Below are 20,382 nucleotides of genomic sequence, written 5' to 3'. Positions count from 1 at the left end.
GGCGCCCCCCCACCCCATCACGGATCCGCCCGTGACCTCCCTCCCCGACACCGCCATGCCCACCACCGGCACCCCCTGCCCACCCCACCGTGTCCATCACACCGGCTCCGTCATCTCCGACAGTCACCCCAACACCACTGTGACGCCTCCCGCTTGCTTCCCCGGGAGCGGAGTCAAGGATCCCGTGGGGAAACCAGTTCTAGAGCCTTCGAAGGGACTGCTGCGCCCACTCCGGGCCGCCCAAGGCTCAGCGCCCTGGCAGCACAGGGGACAACCTCTCGGGCTCTGGAGTCCCTGGCCTCCAGCATCTTACCTCATTGCGTCTCAGCGTATCTGGGAGGGGAATGAAATTCCCTCCGTCCCAGGTGTTCAGTGAGGACGGGAGAGGGGAGGTGTGAGGTGTCCCATCGGGGGCCTGGCGAGGCCGCTCCTCTCCTGGGCTTCCGCCTCCCCCGGGGGACCCAGGGCACACCTGGGGGTGCTGATGCCAGTCAGAGGCCCACTGAGGTCCCAGACCCTCTTCGGCCACGGGGCCCCCGAGAAAGCAGGAGTGCGGACAGGCACGCGCACGCGCACGACCCGAGAGCCTGGTCCCTCCCCACAGGTGCCAACGGTGTCCCCTTTGGAGCCGTACCTCAGAAGCCATCCTTGCGGGATCTCAGGAGGAATCCTGGACCCAAACCGTCTTGTGGGAAGCATTCTGATTTTTCCATCTGCTGGTGCCAAACGTCTTTCAACAAAGGGGGTGACTAATAAACACTTCTGGGAACGAATAATTTTTCCAAGAACTGGCAAAAGTGAGATGATCTCACCTTTCAGAATGTGAGCTGTCTGTCTCCCTCCTCCCCCCCCCCGCCCCACTAGCCTCTCCCCTGCCTCCCCGGCCCCCACCCCTGCCCCCAGCCTGTTTCCACTTCTGTGCCCGATGCCTTTCTCCCTCTGCCCGGGAGCCTTGCTCTGCCCTGTGAGCGCCAGCTACCGGGGCTCCCTCCTCCAGGAAGCCCTCCTGGAGAACAGGCCACGCCCCGCTTGTGCCCACCTCAGGCTGGACGCTGCCCACACGTCCACCCTCCGTGCTCTCGTCTGTGTGCCCGTCTCCCCTCCTCGACTGCAAGCTCCTTGAGGGCTGAGCCTGGGTCTCCTCCCCGTTAAGCTCAGAGCCCAGGACAGGACGGGGCACGCAGCAGGTGCTCGGTGGGTGTGCAAAGAGGGGACGGCGGCGGGACTTCCCGGGCTGCGGTGAGCACGCGTACGCACGGGAGCCTTCTCGCACACACACCACGCTGTCAGAGGAGCGCACATACTCTCGCGCACACGGTCGCACAGGCACTCGCACGAGCAAACCCACATGCTGTCACACACGCACCCTTTCACGTGCACACTCATACATGCCTGCTCACATGCACCGTGCGCTCACACCGATGTGCACACGCATATGAGCACACCCACGCACGCTATCACACGTACACTCACGCGCACACGCGGGAATACACGTGCACATGCGCATATACGGTCATACTTGCACACCTACACACTCGGATGCTGTCACACACTCATGCGTGCACTCACAGGAGCCCACTCACACACATGCCCACACTCACACACACACACAAGCATACACGCACATGCTCAGTCACACGAGCACACCCACAATGCTATCGCACATGTACTCACGTGTGCACACTCACAGGCTGTCACACACACTTTTGCACACATGTATGCCCACTCGCACCACACATGCACACCGACGTGTGATCACATGAGCACACACGCTCACACACTATCACATAAACAGCCACAAAGCTCTCACACAAACACACACATGTCCACCCACAGGAAAACACACCCACATGCTGTCACACGGGTGCACTTGTACTTGCCACTTGCACACCCACATGCTGTCACACACTCGTGTGCACTCACAGCAGCACACTCACACATGCCCACACACACCTGCACACATGCACACCCGCATACACGCACGGTCACACGAGCACACCTGCACACACACACGGTGTCATACGAGCACGCTCACACCGTCACGTGCACACTCACAGTCCCGCGTGCCCTCGCACACACAGCGTCACACATGCACACACACGCACCGTCACAGTGCACACACATGCTGTCCCACGTGCGCACACACGGTGTCACGCGAGCACGCTCACACAAAGGCCCGTCCCACCCGGGCTGGGTGGGGCTGGGTGGTCTCGGGGACCCGGCAGGGATGCCAAGACACCGGACGATAACGGAAACTGTCTTCTGCGAACCAAACCACCGTCCCTCACCGAGCCGCGCGCTGGCGCCTTCTCAAGCATTTGCAAGGTGAGCCGGATCCCCCTAGAGGGCGACAGAGGGCTGGGGTGGCCCAGGAGAGGTGGGCGGAGGTGACCCCTGCCCGGAGGAGATGGCACCTGGCGCAGCGGGCCGCCATCTGGTCTCATCTAGAAGGGCGTCGTGTCCCCTTGACGACACCTGCATCTGACAGACTGCATCTGAGCCTGAGGCCCAGGCTGCCGAGACTCCTGTCCAAAGTCCCCCAGCAAGTCGGGAACCGGTGCCTCCAGATCCCGGGTGGGTGCCCCCTTCCGTGCCCGGATGTGAGGGGCGTGGCTGGCGGGCTCAGCCCCGAGGCCCGACCCGACCCCACGCCTTCTCGCTTTTCGCGGCGCCCACCCCAGCCCTACCCTCGTGGGGCCCCTCGTGTCAGGAACGTGCCCGAGACGACACAGGGCAGGACCGGCACAGCCCAAGCCAGCCACTGATCATTTCTCACTGCCCTGCTCCCCCCCCCCCCCCCGTCCGCTGCCCAGGTCAGCGGGGTCCCAGATCCGCGACCTCTGGCACGAAGAAGGGGGTCTGGGACCTGCTGGTCACCTGGCGGGGGCGGCAAACCCGAGGTACTAATTAGCAGCTTCTGGAACACCCCGTGCGCTGGCTGGAAGCGAAGGAAACGCGTTTTCTAATTGGCTCCCTGCCGGGTGTCAGTCCGAGAGGACGCGGCCCCTCAGAGGCCCGCTCCCCAGTCCTCCCCGGCCCCCGCGGCTGCTCTGCCGGCCTCACCTAGCCGTCCACCCCCAGGCCGGGTCCCTCCTGCTCCTCGTGCCCCTGGGCTGGCCCAGGTCTGCCCCGGGTAGGGGAGGGATGCCCCCCACTCGCACTTTATCCGGGGCTCTACGGTCCTAGCAGAATACAAGGAAGATTCTCTACAGAAGTCCTGCAATCCAATCACGAGACCTACCCACAGCCTCAGAGAACCCGTGCGCCCCCTGCACCCACCCCTGTGGGCACCACTCACTGCTTCCGGAACAAGCCTCTCCCCGACGGCCTGACGCCCACCCTGCTGGGCTCTTGGAGACCCTCCCCCTGCAATTCCGTCTCCTGACACATCTTTGTCCTGCCTGCTGCCTGACCACGCAGGCCTGGATGCTAAGCTGGGGTGGGGACTGCTCCCCAGCTTTTAGGTGACCCCAAGGGAATCAGGGTCAGTCTTGGGGACCAGAAGCCCCCCAGGATCTTTGGGGAACAGGAGGGGACAGTGCCAGTCGGGGCCTCGAGCCAACAGGCTCTGGGGAACGGTCAGGAGGACATAAAGGCAGGCGGCACGACAGCGTCAGAGCTCGTCGGCTCCCCGAGGGGACGCCCCACTTCTCTCCTGCCTCTGCTGCCCCTCAAATGTCACCCAGCGGCAGAACCGCGGGTGCCCGGGGAAGCGAGTGTGGGGCAGGAGCTGGGGTGGCCTCCGTGAAGTCTTGCGAGGGTGGGCCCGCTGGGCTGTTCCTCACCCCTCCCGGCCTTGGGGCAGGACCCGGGTGAGGCTAAAGGTGATTCGAGAGCGGCCGCCCAGGGCAGGCCATTGTGGACCGAGCAGGACAGGCCTCCGTGGGCAAGACACCCGCCAGCTGGGTGACACGAGGGGACTGAAGCCAGCCGCCTTTGACACCGCTGCTCTCGGATGATCCATGAGGAGCCAGGGGCTGGCAGGAAGGCGAGGGTCGGGCGGAGGGGTGGGGGGCGGATGGCAGAAGGAATCCCACCTTCCACACCCCCAGAAAAGATGTCCCTGCCGCCCGGGTGCCACGGCAGGTGCGGGGCTTCTGGAGTGGGGTGGGGCCCTCTGGGTTTAGAAAAAGAGGCTGTGCGGCCTGCCTGCTGGTAGGGGACAGGAGACCACTGAGGGGGACCAGGGTCCCTTGGAACATCACAGGTCAGGGAGGCAGAATCCAACACAGTAAGAAGAGAACAAAATGGGGCCGAGTCAGATAAAACCAGGTGGAAAACAGGAGCTGCCCCGGGAATGTTTTTAAAAAGTCTAATTGTTCTTCCTTTACTTTGCGACGAGAACAGGGGCTGTGGGCCAACACCCCACGGGACCGCCTGGCCCTTCCCTTCCTCCCTGTCCAGTTCTGGGCAGGTGCGGGGGCACAAGGCTCTTCTCTACGACCCCGGGCTCTCTGGGCCTGCGGAGACAGCCCGTGCTTGTCCCCAAGCCTGCGAACACGACGGAACCCTTGGGCCTTCCGGCCTGAGGCCTCATCCTTCAGAAGAGTGCCTGGACCCCAGCAGAGGCAGGATGCTTCTGGTGGAGAGGACGCAACATTACCCGGGGCCCCTCCTTGTGGTCGTCACCAGGGCTCAGAGACGACTCAGGGCCCAGTATCTTTACCTTTAAACCATCTCAAAGTCTGTTATTTTCCGGGGGAAGGCAGATGTTCCTGCGGGCACTGTCGAGGGGCTTTGGGGAAGGTACTGTGGGCCCCAGAAGGATCTGGAACGGGGATCCCCACGGCCTGATCACGTCTGAGCCAGGCGGCCTGAGTCACTGGGATCATGCTCTGGGCTCCAGTGTGGGGTGTGCACGCGTGTGCGTGTGGGCCTGTGGACAGACGCTCTCGCGGAGGAAAATGAGCAAGTTTCACGAGTTCTCAAAATTCCTTTGGGTTCCCTCGGGCCTCCTCGTTCATTCGTTATGCTAAAAGGTCCCGACCACCATCCTTATCAAAGAAGAAGAAAACCACAAAAACGTGTTTGGTTCAAATGGCCGACCCAGGTTAAGACCCAGGTAAGACCCAGGTAAGACCTGGCTGGACGCCCTTGGGTCGGGGAGGGACGGACCAAGGTTCTCTTCCACCTGCTCTGCTCCCTTCCTCCCCTCCTGTCCAACTGCCTGCTGACCAGCAGACGACACCCCTCCCGGGGAGCCTGTCAGGCACGCGGCCCTGTGCTGGCTGCTTGTAGACACAGCCAGCAGGTGCACGGCCTTCATGCTGCACACAAGGAAACGGAGGCTCAGAGAAGCAAGTGACGCGTCCCGGGTTCTACGGAAGGATTGGGGGCAGACCTGGGAAGCTGCACAGACGTGAGAAGCCAGAGCAGGGCTGGGGGCCGGGGGGACAGGGCTGCCGAGGCCTCGGATGGGGAACTCGCCTCCGAGAGGCCGACTGCGGAGGGACAGACGGGACTGGGCAACACCCAGTGGGAGCGGGGAGGCGGCGCACGGGGGTGGGCAGGGTGGACCGTCCGTGCAGGAGGAGGCGGCCCAGACCCCGTCCAAATCGGCCGGGCCCACCAGCCTGGGGGGAGGCCCGGACGGTGGAAGCCACACCGGGCCCGGGTCCAGGGCCCCTCGGGCCCGCATCCAGGTGGCAGTGACCTCCCGGCCGGGTGACGGGGGCCTCGGCTGCCCACACGGATGCCCGGCTCTCCGCACGGGGGCCTTCCCCAGCTGTGCCCGCAGATGCTCCTGGGACTTGTGTGCACCGGGCCGGCTCTGAAGTGCCCCCCAGCTCATTGTGCACATCTGCCGGGGGCCCTGGGGGCTTCCTCACCTCCCGCGGCCTCTCCGACTGCTTCCCACCCACCGTGACCGCAGTCAGGCCTTGCCCCTGCATCACGTGATGTCTGACCAGCGCAGGCCCCCAGCCAGCACAGACGCTCAGGTAGCAGAAACCACAAACCCGGCTCCCGACCACAGGGAGAAGGGGTGCGGGGAGCATGGCCTGGAGTGAGTGACGGGCTGAGTCGCCCCTTCCCGCCGAAAGGGGCCTGACGGCTCGAGTGACAGGGCACCTGCACGGGGCTCCCGGGGCCGCCAGCCCCAAAGCTCCCAGCTGCAAAACCCCTTTGGTGACCCCCGCAGCTGCGTTCAAAGTTCAGGTACATCAGAATTGTCAGCACGCCCTTTAAAATGCAGATTCCCAGGTCCACCTCAGCCCTGCAGGGTCGACCTCTGGAAGGAAGAGGCTTCAGAAATACGAGTTTTAGGGGCACCTGGGTGGCTCGGTCGGCTCGGCGTCAGACTCTTGATCTCGGCTCAGGTCACGGCTCTCACGGTTCATGAGTTCAAGCCCCGCATTGGGCTCTGTGCTGACAGCGCACAGCCTGCTTCGGATTCTCTCTCTCTCCCTCTCTCTCTGACCCTGCCCCCCCCCGCCTCTCTCTCTCTCTCTCTCAAAATAAATAAATAAATATTTAATTTAAAAAAAAGGAATAGGAGTTTTACACCCTTGGAGCTCCCACCGCCTTTCCTGAAGAACCCCACTTTGAGCACCGGAGGGAGACTCAAGTTGGAAGCCCATAGAATGGATGAGGGCACCGAAAACCAGAGAGGTAAAGCGACTAGTCTGAGGCCCCACAGCAATCCCCCCCTCCCCATCTCCGGGACAGAGTGAAGACCAGAGGCCAGACTGGGCCTCCCAGCCGCAGGGGAGCCCCACCGGCCCGGATGCCAGATTCTCCTCCCTGCCAGGGAGAGAACCCAGCCCTCGCACCCCGCGGCCCCTCCCGCCCCACGGCCCCTTGCCTCCGAGGACCCAAGTGGAAGAGGTGACAAGCCCGTTGGGCGTGGGATGCCACCAGCCGGGCCCCTGGCCGGTCACAGGGACTCCACGACCAGCACGCAGCCTGGACCACGTGCAACCGAGCCCCACTCCCGGCTGGTCACGTGGCCCCGCTGTCCCCGCCAGACAAGGGGACTCACACTCACCATAGTCCTTCCTGCAGTACTTTTTCATGTTAATCTTCAGCTTCCCTTTCGAGGCCTTGCAGTAGGAATCGCAGTCTGCAGGGGAGGGAGAGCACAGACAAAACCTAATTAGGCTGGCAATGAATAGGCTGCAGGCCGAGTGGGAGGCCTGCCTCCCCAGATACCCAGAGGCCTGCGATACCCTCGGGCCGAGCGGGCGGCCATTCAGGGCAGGCCCGGCCTTCTGAAGAGGCGCCTGGGACAAAGGCCCCCCCCGGCTGACCCACCCCCCTGGGGCCTGACGAATCCCTCCTCCGCTGCCCGCAGCCCCCCTCGGCCTCCGTGAGGGATGCGGGGGGCTCTCGTATTGTGCCACCCAGGGCTTCTGAGCGCCACACAGATTCCCCCCACCCGGTTCTTAAGACACAACTGGAGCCTGATTAAAGCCGATAGAGGCCTCATTGTCACCCCGTGCCCTGGGCCTGTGTCAGGCGCTGGCTTTCATGGCGCGGGGCCTCTGGCTGGGGTCAGACCCCAACAAAAGAGGTCACGGAGGAAATTAGCAGCCCATGAAGCATTAGAAAGCCCCTTTGGTGTCCACTCTACTGGAGTGTGCAAATAGAATGTTCCACGAAGAAGAGTTCAGTTCTAATGGGCCCTACTGCTGAGAGCCAGGACTGCTGGGCCTGCGTCCGCCGGGTATCACTTCGGGGGCTTCCCGGAGCCGGAGCGCGAGCCAGGCGCGACGTGCGGGGCCCTGGGGCCTGCCGAGATCCAGCCTGCTTCTCCCGGGGGCGGCCTCTGTCCACCCGAAGCAAACCTCCAGCCTCGGCCCAACCACGCCCTCTCCCCCACCAGCTCTTCCCGCTCCGGTGATGCGATTCCTTTGCTGGATCCGTGTGTGATGTGACACCCTCATTAGCGCGACGGCCAGCCCAGCCCAGAGGGGCCCAAGAAGTCGCCCCGGCCCGCCCTGCACCACCGCCCGACGGGTCTCGCTCAGTTCTTTGATACGTGGGTGATACTCCCCTCCGGCAGATAAGAAACCCGGGACTACCCGCCCGGTGCATCTTGGAGAGCCGGTGCCCCGGCTGGGCCTCAGACTCAGATCTGAGATGCTGCTCGATTACTGCACTGGGTTATGCCGAGCAGTGTCTCTGTAAACCAACGGATTCCCTCAAATGTGGGCCATTACGCTCAGAGCTGGGGACGCACACACCGCCGCTGGGGAAGTGGACTGGGGGCTTGGACGGCCCAGCCTGGTCTAGGAGCAGACACGGCATCGGGCAGTGGATGTGAGCTGGGCACGTGTCCTGGTGACGGGCGAGGAGAAGGGGGGCTACAAAGGTCACACACACACAAAGAGGTGACCGCCCCAGGAACAGGTGCCATCCCTCACTCTGCAGAGGGGAACACCAAGGCCAAGGTGGGGGTGAGCAATGATTTGTGTGGGGGCACAGGACAAAGCGAGAGCAGCAAATCAGGCCTCCCAGTGCATCTGCCCCCCTGCCCCCATCATGGCTCCGATAGGCAGAAGAGAATATTCAGAGATTTCCCGAAATTTCCTGAGATTTCGCTAAAGTCAGCCTCTGGCCCCATGGGAAGTGGATGCCTCCTTCCAAGTTCTGGAATTCACTGACTGGTGCCTCGGTTGAAGGAAAAACAGCTCTATCCCACTGCCCTGAGGACCATGGGCCTGACAGCCCCCTGCCCCTTCCTGAACCAACTTCCTGGGGCACCTGGTTGGGTACCAGTCTCAGGAAATGGGGGAGAAAAGCAGCCCCTCCTCCTGCTGCCCTGCGGTCTGAGCCCTTGGACCTGAGCCCTCGCCCACCCGCTGGGAGGCCCCACCGACCCCCCAGGATGCCCCGCCTACCTGCCAGGAGGGCCCCCCCCCCGCACCGGCCAGAAGGCACCTGTCAGGATGCCCCGCCCACTCTCCAGGAGGCCCCGCCCACCTGCCAGGAGGCCCCCCCCCCCCTCACCAGCCAGAGGGCACCTGTCAGGATGCCCCGCCCACTCTCCAGGAGGCCCCGCCCACCTGCCAGGAGGCCCCGCCCAGGAGCACCAGAGGCCCTAAGTGCTGGCTGGCTGGTGACCGCAGCAGGGGCCTCTCGGGACGCAGGATCTGGGCTGTCCAGACACAGCAGCCTGCATTCTGTGGCCAAGCCCGAGAGGTCAATGTGAGGTGATGGTGGCCCGAACGCACACATCAGTGGCACTGGCACCATGACCACCACAGCGCGCTTCACCCGTGGGAACGGCTGCTCTTGGCCACATCTCCGCCAGCTCAGGGACAGATGACGCTCACAGCAAAGCCACCACTGCGTCTGAACCCGGGTTGTGCGTAAGTCCTTGCGGTCCTGAGCGAGCTGGCTCGAGTCCCTCCCTGCCCTCTCCACTGAGGGAAGCGAATTGGAATACGAGCAGGGCTGGGTGACGTTATTCCTGGGGCAGCCTTGAATCCACTCTCGTCGCTTCCTTATTATTTTTACGAAGGTCGAACGTCGTTGGCCCGCGTCAGGACTTGCATTCCAGTCTGCAGGAAATGCCCCACACCCTGCCTCCCCGGCACCAGGGCCAGACACACCCCCTCCGTCTCAGCCCGGGGCACACAGCCCAGGCAGTCAGCGCTAGTCCCACCTGAAAGCCAGGAAGGTTCCAGAGCATCCGCCACAAGTCAGCCCGGCACCGTGGGGCTGGAGGGACGGTGGCCGGACCCCGCGACAACCTCCCGTGACGCCTTCGGCCCTGGCGCCCTCCTTTCCCTCCTGGTAACATCCACAGCTCCTCCTTCCGGGGCCAAGAATCCACCTGGCACAGAAACCGTCTTAGAACGTGTGGCGTGCATCCCTGCCTAGTGAGACCCTGCTTGACAAAGCCTCGGTGGGTCCCCGTGACTATCGAGACCCAGCACCTCAATGGCAGCCCCTCAACATTAGCAACGAGGCACGAGGTGTGAGCCCTCGGCCCTGACAATTAGCCGCCTTTTAGAGATGAGGTAGTCTGGCTGGAAAACTCCTGCTAGTCACACCCCGGTGGTTCCCCACCCGGGGCCCTAGGGGATGGAATTACCCAGAAGCTTTAAGGAACACTGATGTCTGAGTCCCACTCCCAAGATGTTCTGATTTCACTGGTTTAGGGGGCATGTCCCGATTTTGTTTTAAGTTTTTATTTATTTATTTATTTATTTATTTAGAGCGAGCGAGCGAGCAGGGGAGGGGCAGAGAGAGAAGGAGAGAGAGAAGAATCCCAAGCAGGCTCCTAGCTGTCAATGCAGAGCCAGATGCGGGCTTGAACTCATGAACTGTGAGATCGTGACCGGAGCTGAAATCAAGAGTCGGGTGCTTAGCCAACGAAGCCACCTAGGTGCCCCTGCGTGTCCTGAGTTTTAATTTTTTTAATGTTTATTTTATTTTTGAGAGAGACAGAGAGACAGAGCATGAGTGGGAGAAGGATAGAGAGAGAGAGACGGAGACACAGAATCCAAAGTAGGCTCCAGGCTCCGGGCTGTCAGCACAGCCCCCGACGTGGGGCTCGAACCCACAAACCATGAGATCATGACCTGAGCTGAAGTCGGACACGTAACTGACTGAACCACCCAGGTGCCCCTGTCCTGATTTTTTAAGTTCCCCAGGTGAGTCTGATGCTTGGCCAGGGTCCTAGGAGTCACTCCTGGAACTAACTATAGGTGTGGAAGGTAGGGCCAGGGTGCCCAGGGCACCCAGACTGGCAGAGGAAAGGCCCAGAGACGTGGTTGTTGACTCAAAGTGGAGGGCACTCATGTAGAGCGCCTGCCCTTACCAGGCACTGGTAAGCATTTACAGTTGTATCTGTTTTCACTTTGGTGTGTGAGTTGTGGGGTGAGAGCAGGGGTCCTATGTCTTTCCTTCTGGTCCACCAGAAACCTCTTTTTTTTTTTTAATTTTTAAAAAATTTATTATTTTTGAGAGAGAGAGAATGCACGTGTGAGCAGGGAAGGGGGAGACAGAGAATCTGAAGCGGGCCCTCTGCTGTCGTCAGCATAAAGCCTGACATGGGGCTCGAACTCACGAACCGCGAGATCATGACCTGAGCTGAAGCCAGACGCTTAACCGACTGGGCCACCCCAGTGCCCCCATCAGAAACACTTCTTAGGTCAGTGTGCCCGTTGTCAAAAAACGTTCCCTATCCCCTTCAGAGTTGCCGCTTCCGATTTGGTTGTGGGCTAGGAATGCAAAGACCAAGACCGTTAGAAGTGTGCAGAAAATACGGGTAACCCGGCTTCGAATGAGGGAAACGGAAACACTCTCCTTTGGGTAAAGTGAATAACGCCCGGAACACGGACACCGTGGCAGCTATCTGGCTGCTTGTGCACTCTTTGTTTGGGTTGTATTCCAGAGAACTGAGGTCACTGGACAAGTGGTCCCTGGATAGGGAAAATGTTCCTGCACTTCCTTCTTTGATCAGATGCACACACAGCTAAGGAGCCTGCTGCGGGACGGACAAGCCACAGCTTTTACACGACGCAGTCCCGACTCCTTCAAAATGGCACATCTACTGGGCAGCTCCTGTGGAGCCTCTCTCCTTGTTTTGTTCCAAAATAGCTGTAAAGACGATGGGGGGGGGGGGGGAAGAAATTCACGCTAACGCCAAAAACTAAACTGATAGATGACCCAATGTTGGAATCTGGGAGCAATCTTTATTAATTAAAGGCAGATGGTGGTGAAACAAGCAAAACCTGTCCCAGGTTTTACCTCGAGACGCAGCCTTTTGTCTGATGAACAGAAAAGATCTTGAAAAAAAGAGAGGACACAGAGGCAAAACCACCAGAAAACAAAGGGGCAGGAAGTGGGTGGGGGCATCGGCGGGGTTCCCTCCTCCAGGGAGAGGATTCTTTTTTTTTTTTTTTAATGTTTTATACATTTTTGAGAGAGAGCGCGCACGCGCGGCTGAGGGGCAGGGAGAGAGAGGGAGAGAGAATCCCAACCAGACTCCACACTGTCAGTGCAGAGCCCCATGTGGAGCTCGAACTCATGATCCGTGAGATCACGACTGGACCCAAAGTCAAGAGTGGGATGCCCAACCGACTGAGCCGCCCAGGCACCTCTGAACTTGCATTTTTATCAAGATCACTAGTGCAGAGAATGAGGAGACCAGGCAGTGCAGACAGAAGGATACCATCTCTACAGAGCAAAAGTGAATTGAGGGAAAATGCTGGTAGGACCCGGGGAGCAGGGAGGGAGCTGCACGCATTCCCCCTGCCATCCAGCTTGGAGCTGAGATGAGAATCCGTCTGTCACGCCAGTAGAGGGATCTGCAAATTTTTTCTTTTTGCAAAGTGCCAAACAGCAAATATCTTCGGCTTTGCAGGCCATACGGTCTCTATCACACGTATTCAAACTCTGTCACCACGGCTTGAAAACAGACACAGATGACATGTAACTGAATGGGCATGGCAGGCTAAAAAAGATCTAAAAAGGCACCACCTCTATGCAATTGGAGAAGAAAGCCATAAGGGAAGACCATTTGAGCTGAAGAGACTGTACCATACAATAGTACACAGAGTGTGACACAGGAGAGAAAGAACTGGGAAAACCAAAACCGAAGCCAAAACCTAAACACTCAAGAGCACCGTTAAAACCCACTTTGGCAGCTGGTGAGATCGAGTCCCATGTCGGACTCTGTGCTGATGGCACGGAGCCTGCTTCGGATTCTCCCTCTCCCTCTCTCTGCTGTGCTCCCCTGCTTGTGCTCTCTCTCTCAATAAACAAACAAACAAACAAACATAAAAAACCCTCCTTTGGAAGCAGGAAAAAGAAATGATACTGGAGAAACCTGATTCAGACACAGAGAGAATAAACTGGAGAGACACTTGTGAATTCTAGAGGAAAAGGATAAAGACACAGAAACCACAAAAGAGAAAGTGGTAAGGATATAAGAGAGACAGTGGAGCGGGAGACAATGCAGCAGAAGTCAAGTGGAACGGAAACAAGAATCAAAGATTGGGCTCTTGAGCTAAAGGCAGACCTACATACACACAGGGAGAAGGTTCATGGATGTTTTGGGAAAACACCAAGGAAAAGACACCAACACTCAGACATGTCTCTGCACGACATACAAAATACCAGGATGAGAGAAAATTCTATACGGATGAAAAATCAACAACAAGAAGCCAGCCAGATGACCATGGAACAATGCTCATAGGAGGAGGGAAAAGTCTGTTGGTCTAGGATTTTTATACCCAGCTAGACTGTCTCAAATGTGTGCACACCGCAAAGAACAGAAGGCGTTCTTCAGTGTGAAAGATCCCAGACAATATTCCAATCATGTATCCTTTTTTGAGGGAGATACTCGAGAATGTTTTCCAAACAACCATGAAATGAATCAAAAGTAAGAGTTTAAGAGGGGGAAGTCTTGGTGAGCCTTGATGAGATTGTACAGTATGAATGCGCCGGTGATGGGCTCTGAAACCAGCCCTTGTGGACATTTCATATTTGGTTCTAAAACTGAAGGCAAATATCAAAATAATTAAAAAAATTTTTTTAATGGTTATTATTTATTTTTGAGAGAGAGAGACCGAGTGCAAGCAGGGGAGAGGCTGGGACAGAGGGAGACACAGAATCCAAAGCAGGCTCTAGGCTCTGAGCTGTTAGCACAGAACTGGATGTGGGGCTTGAACTCACAAACTACAAGATCATGACCTGAGCCGAAGTCAGATGCTTAACCAACTGAGCCACCCAGGCACCCCTCAAAATAATTTTTAAATTTTTGAAAGGGAACATCAGTGAACGAGTATATATAAGGACATACACGTATGAATAACGATAAAGCGTAGCCTGAAATTTTAGATCATATTAACAAAGACTAAGCAGTAGAATGGGGTGGGGATACAATTCTTAGTCTTAAGTAGGTAAAAATTAAGAGATGCTGTTTCATGTTTGACTCTAACAAATAAAAGCCATTAGATCAAATAGTGCTTTCAAAAAACTCAAAGGCAACCACAAAACACCAGAGAATACGGGAAATATGTTATAGGTAATATGGGGGTGCCTGTCTGGTGAGGTCAGTAGAGCATGTGACTTTTTTTTTAATTTATTTTGAGAAAGAGAGAGACCAAGCAGGGGAGGGGCACAGAGAGAGGGAGAGAGAATCCCAAGCAGGCGCCGCACTGTCAATGCAGAGCCCGAGGAGGAGCTCAATTTTACGAACGATGAGACCATGACCTAAGCTGAAATCAAGAGTTGGACGTTTAACCAACCGAACCACCCAGGTGTACCAAGCACGAGGCTCTTGATCTCATGGTTGTGAGTTCGAGCACCACATCGGGTGCAGAGATTACTTAAAAAAAATTTTTTTTAATAATTATAGGAGGGGGGGGCAGAAAGAGAGAGTCCCAAGCAGGCTCTGCACCAACAGCACAGAGAGAGATGAGGGGCTCGAACTCCCAAACCATGAGATTCTGACCTGAGCTGAAATCAAAAGTCAGTCACTCAACTGACTGAGCCACCCAGGCACCCCTGAAGCAGTTTGTTTTCAAAGCTTACAACACTGAAAGGAGAAGCTGTAAACTTCTTTACGGAAGTTACGTTCATCACTAAGTAACAAAGAAGTTCGCCCAGTAATAAAAATGGAGAGAATGTTCTGTGTGGAATAATATCTTATTGAAATATATTAACAAAAAGGTATTAGCAACACACAAAGGAACGGACAGACACATAAGCAGTAAAAGGATGCTAAATTAATTCCAAAAGAGCTGGAAATGTACAGGCCACATTTCCCAACCGCATCGTAATAAACAGGATTTATTCCTAAACAGAAAACAATGAAAACAAATGCACTCGATTCTAGAAGTTAGAAAGTGAGCAAAACAACAGCTGAAGGGAGCTGGGGGAAAAAATTAACAACAGAAGTAGAAAGCAGGGGGACGGAATAGCAGAAAAACTCACAAGATGCAAACACTCCCAAGAAATGACTCTCAGGAAAGCCCCCGAACCAATAAACTCCAGCAAAAACAAAAACAACAAAAAACAAAACAAACAAACAAAAACGCAAAACAACAACAACAACAACAACAACAACAATAAACCAAGCAAACGAAGACCAGACAAAACACTGTCAGGTCTAATTATGAATTAAGAGAGAAACCTCAGATACGCTTCAGGAAGTAATGAGGGAAGCAGTACAACCCACGGTCTAAAGAACATTTTACAAAGTATAAAGCTACGGTAGACAGCTTTAGGCTGAAATCTTGGACACTGAATGAAAGGCGTTACTTTGTAGCAAAACGTCAACGACCAAGTCGGACTAAAGAAGAGAGGACTCATCTTCAGAAAACTCTGGCTCCGATGCAGAGTTTGATCTGGGGCAGAAACACAGAAAAAGGTGGAAATCGGTGAGCAGGACCGTGTGGAAGTCCCTAAAATCGATCATTTTTCAACTTAAAAAAAAAAAAAGGGAAAAGCAGTGTCCTACTCGTTCGACGCTGAAATAAAAACCAGCAGGAGCGCGTGCACCCACAGACCCTGCAGACCAGCTGACCGATCTCACTCAGCAGCCGACCCCGCGTTTTGTGCCCGGCACAAATGACTCTCAGGAAAGAGGGTCCCGTCCTCGCCGGACCAGTGGCCGGGCCCCCCGGGCGTCTCCGCACAGGAGCAGAGAGTGAGGGGTGGGCCCCCGCTCTCCCGGGGGACCCCCCGGGGCTCGAACTGAGGGTACGGATCAGTACAGTGAGATCCGCAGGGGCCCCTACGCCAGGGTCACCTGCCAGTCCCATCCTCCTCCCCGGAAAGACGGGGACGGCCAGGGACGGACGCGGGGACCAGAGAGAGCCGCCGAGGCCCGGAGGCTGCCGTCTGCGGCTCGCAGCAGGCCCATCCTGGCCGGCTGGCGTCCTGGCTCCTCCTGGGAGCAGCCGACCTCCCTTTTATTCCCCCCACCTGCTCCCCGGACCAGCCCGCAGCCAAGAGCCAAGAGGGGGCCCTACGGGCCCGATCCCAGCGGCTGAGCCGCTCCCGTCCTCTCCCACCACCTCGGGTAGCTCACCCCTCTGGTCTGCCTCCTGTGCCCCAGGTGCCAAAAATCCTGCTGGGCAGGCCTGCTCGCCAGATCGAGGCTCATCTCCGAGCATATGGCAGGCGGGGCCCAGCGTCCCCCGGTTGGAACCAGGGGCACTGCATCTGGCACCTCCCTCGGAGCAGGGCGGGGAGCTGGCCAAGGTCTCGCTCTGAGCAGCACCCCTGCCTCTCTGCTTTTGGGCTGTCAGGCTCGGGAAGGTGGGGGTGACGAGCAAGGGACACCAGCCACCGCGGTCCGTCCCCAGGCTGACACCTGCAGGGCTGGGTGAGCTGCTGGGCGCAGGGGAGGGGGCTCCTGGTCCCCACCCCCCACCCCCCTCCACCGCCACCTGGCCAGGGTGGAAAAGTTCAGGGGGCAGGGCTAGGAGGGACACCTGGCTGGCTCCATCCACTTCGACTGGGCCACTCTGTCCACCAGCAGCTGACAAAAGGCAGGTGAGGCCAGCCTGTCCGGAGAAAGGGTGTTTGGGCTCCACCCGACCTAGAGCCACAAAGCCACTCAGACCTCCTCAGGCCAGAGTCCCATTGGCACACGGTGGGCGCCCAGGGGCTTCATAAATTAGGCCATTGTAGGGAAGGCGTGGGGAGGGTGGAGGAAGCACTCCTCGTGAAGCCAACTCCCCCCCTCTCCGTCCAAGGCTGCAGGTGATTTAAAGACTCTCCCCGAAGTAAGACCACCTTCCTAGTATCTCCACCCACAAGCCCTTTACCCAGGGTACAGCCACCTCTCGGGGACAGCCAGGGTCACAGGCCGGACATCTCTCTAAGCCTGTGCTGGTCTCGCCCATCTACTCTATCAGCCCTACCTGCCTCTACAACGTAATGCCCTTCTGGCTTTGGGCTCGGGGCAGAAACGCCTAGGACTCCCCCAAATAAGGCAGCCCCCAGGAACGGCCTGGCAGAGGAGCTAGGGACCAGGTGCCTGTGACCTTTGAAGCAAACGACTAGAAAAAAGCCAAAAGTGTTTGCGACACAGATAGCAAAGGACGGGGGTCTTTAATATGTAAAGAACTCTTGGGAATCAAGAAGACAAGCAAGCTAAGATTCAAAAGAGAGAAACAGGCAATTCACAAGAGAGGGGGATAAAAGGGACAAGGAGATGTAAAAATGGGCAATCTCAAGTGATCAAAGAAATGCAACTTAAATCCACGGGAATATAGGATTTTTGGCTCACGAACTCACATACGGACACACGCACAAGGTGTGCAAGCTAAGCTAAGGGTGCAAGCTAATGTTCCTCGAGTGCAACCGGCATCGAAGTGTCAAAACCCTGGAAAAATGCACACCCTTTGACGTGGCACCCTCGCTTCTACGGATTTATCATCCATGCACTCACTTAAAGAGCTTGCTGAGCAATTTCCATGTGGCCAGCTCTGGGAGGCGCTGGGTGGGCAGTGAGGCTCACGAAACGCTGGGGAGGCTTCACGGCGGGAGGAGACAGGTCAACAACATGAGTGTAATCACGCCTATCAAAGAGTGACACTCATAAAGGGGAGGGAGACGTGAGCAGTGCGTGTCGGTAGAGAACGGGGGCGGGGATGGAGACCTACTCAGATATGAAGGTCAGTCCGCGGGAGGTGGCATTTAGGAGGACAAGGACTCAGCTCTGTGAGGCACACAGGGCGGCAAAGGGCCAGGCGGGACCCAGACACAGAAAGGAGGGGAGCCTGGAGCTGGTGAAGGGGGTGGGACTGCGTCGCTTGCAGGGGGTCCCTGGGGGCTTGTCGACCTGGGCAAGGGTTTGAATCCTATTCTAGCAGAGTATCTTATGCACCAAAACGTTGCCTGGCGGGACGAGGGTTGGTTTTTACGGTCTCGCTTTGGCTTATCTGTATCTTTAGTTTTACCGTAATGAGTATACAACTCTCGTGTTCAGAAGAAAGGAACACTACAAGTATTCTGAAGCGAGTCCCTTCTTCGGTGAGGATGGGGACCACTTATTTATGGGATAAAACAACCCGGAGACCTAAACAGTGCAAAGGAGGCGGGGCATGAAGATCTGAGGGCAGAGGGTTCCAAGTCGGAAGAAAGGCCTGTGCAAAGGCCCTGAGGCAGGATCAAGTGCCTGGCACAGCCCAGGGACTGAATGCAGGCTGGGGTGCCCTGCACAGAGTGAATGAAGACAGAGGCAGAGATGCGACTCACACAGTCTGACAGGCCGTGTGCAGCCAGGTACAGTTTGGGTTCTATTTTCAATGTCACGCAAAGCCACCAGGGGCTTCTGGCCCAGCCTCGGTGGCTGGGGGCTGCTGGGTGCAGGGTCTCAAGTTGCACCGACGGAGGCCGGCTCTCACCCTCTCACTAGCAGGGATGGGATGGGCCCCCGCCCCGCCCCGCCCCGGGCTGCCCAGACAGCACTTCACAGCTGAGGCCACCGCGACGTGATCGCCACTCTGGACTGTCCTCACGAAGAGCCAGTTCCCAAGCCTTCTCATTCTCATTCCGCCCCACAAGCCTCATCCCTCGTCAAAGACCGCAGAGACACGTTCCGGTGAGGAAGTGTGGACGCGGGTGTGTGCTCCACAGTGGGGTGAACTGGATCGTCCTCCTGCGTGAAGCTGGGGGCCCGGGGCTCAGCGGGTTAGAGCCGAGGCTGGTGCTCCGGACCCTTCCCCGTGCTCCAAGGTAAGCCCTGCCCTGCCTTTCTGCCCCTTCCCCGGCTCCGGCCACCGGCGCCCAGGGCTTCCCAGATGGTCCCCTTGCTGCACCCGCATGGGTGGAGACATGTGCACTGTGCCAAGCCCAGCCAGGACCCTGTTTTCCCGTACTTTCCCCTAGAGAGGCTCAACCGTCAGACCCAGGTCTGACGGATCCAGCACAGCCTCCCCGGTACCCACCCTCCTTTCTTCCCAGATAGCAAACCCCGACGTTTGCAACTTCAGATACTCTCCTTCCGAGACCCCCCTGCAGCCCACCACGGGCCCGGCCCCACTTCTGGCCCCGAGAGGAGCTCCAGGGGAAGCAGCTGCTTCTTGTAAAACGAGATCACATACCCAGCCCAGTGATCTGGGGCCCTTAACCGCTCCGAGCCTCAGTCTCCCCATCAGTGAAATAGGGGCACGGCAATGACAATAACCGTCCTGCCCACGCGCGGGATTTAGGAGGAAGTGACAGTGGTGCAGCGTCAGAGACGGCTTCTCTGGGACAGGACCTCGTGGCTGGGACCTCGGGGAGGAGAGGGCGCTGCGGAGTGGGCGTGGCCCTCGGAGCACCCCCTAAGCGGGCCCCCAGCTGAAGGACAGTGAATGACGAGCAGGGGGAAAGGTGGGGCCGGACCAGTAGGGTGACTGCACCTGGGCTTCGGCAGAGACTATAAAACTGACCCCCACCGAGCAGCAGGTGGCACGGTGGGGTCTGGGCACCCGAGCGCGTCCGCCCCCACCATCTTTCTGGACCCAGAGCGGGCAGCCAGCGTTCCGAGCGCCTATCTCACGGTCCAGAACAGCCTGTCTGCCACGTCTCCTGGCGGTGCACCGGACCTCGGTCCCAGCACCGGGCACAGTGCTGGCTGAACCCGCCGGCCGTGGCACCGTAACACCAGCGGAATGCAGTTGCCCCTGTGAGACGCTGCTGGGACACACAAACCCGCAGATACAGGGTCCCCAAGCAAGAGACACAGTCAGCCCCCCTTTGCAATGATCCACGTGACACCCTGAGAAAGGCTGGGGCGTCCCTTAAACCGGCTAAGCTCTGCGACAACAGCACGAGCTGGGCTGGAGAGGGCTTGAGGGGCACCCGAAATCAGGGGGCCCTACTGCCCGTGTTGAGATGCGCCGCTGGGATCTGAACAGCAGCCCCCTCGAGCTCCGCACCCGGGGGCTCCTCTGCGGGTCCTGGCCTGTTCCCTTTGGAGTGTCTGTCTCTACCCGAACCCCGGGGTTCAGTCCACTGGGAACGGTCCACCCCAGAATCTGATGGACTGAGGGGCACTTAGCAGGTGGCTGTCGAGGAACCCAGAGGACTGGCTCCATGACTTTCAAGCTGTGTGTCTTTGGGTGTGTCACTGCATGTCTCTGAACCTCAGGTTGCTCGTGTATTAAATGCACGGAACCCTCCGAAGATCTAACGACATGCTAAGCTCTAAAACACGTAAGCTACCCTTATTTTTTTACTACGGTTCAAGGACCAGGACAAGAAAACGAATCTCGGTGTATTGTTGGCGCACCCAACGAAAAGAATTTCTTTTTCTTTCTTTTTTTCTTTTTTTAAATTGCTCACTCGAATATGTACTGACTGACCTCTGGTTGCTCCAAAAAGCAAACCCATCTCTGGGGGATCTGGTTTCTTCCCAGTACTTGCCACAGAGGGCTAGAAGCTACACACGATGCAATTCGGTGTGTTGATTTTCTGCCCTGCCTC

General features: G+C 57.9%; 1 protein-coding gene across 1 annotated transcript in view; it reads right to left on the bottom strand.

The window, feature by feature from the left end:
• The window catches only part of NTN1 (netrin 1), an 81,755-nt gene that overhangs the window by 8,799 nt on the left and 52,574 nt on the right, over positions 1 to 20,382 (bottom strand). The window contains exon 6 of the mRNA XM_032591196.1: positions 6,986 to 7,060. Within this exon, the coding sequence (XP_032447087.1) occupies positions 6,986 to 7,060 (75 nt within the window). The remainder of the gene's footprint in view (positions 1 to 6,985; positions 7,061 to 20,382) is intronic.

This window comes from Lynx canadensis, chromosome E1 (assembly GCF_007474595.2).
Source record: "Lynx canadensis isolate LIC74 chromosome E1, mLynCan4.pri.v2, whole genome shotgun sequence".
Taxonomy (NCBI): domain Eukaryota; kingdom Metazoa; phylum Chordata; class Mammalia; order Carnivora; family Felidae; genus Lynx; species Lynx canadensis.
The sequence above is the reverse complement of the archived record's forward strand: the minus strand, read 5'-3'. Positions and strand labels throughout refer to the sequence as shown.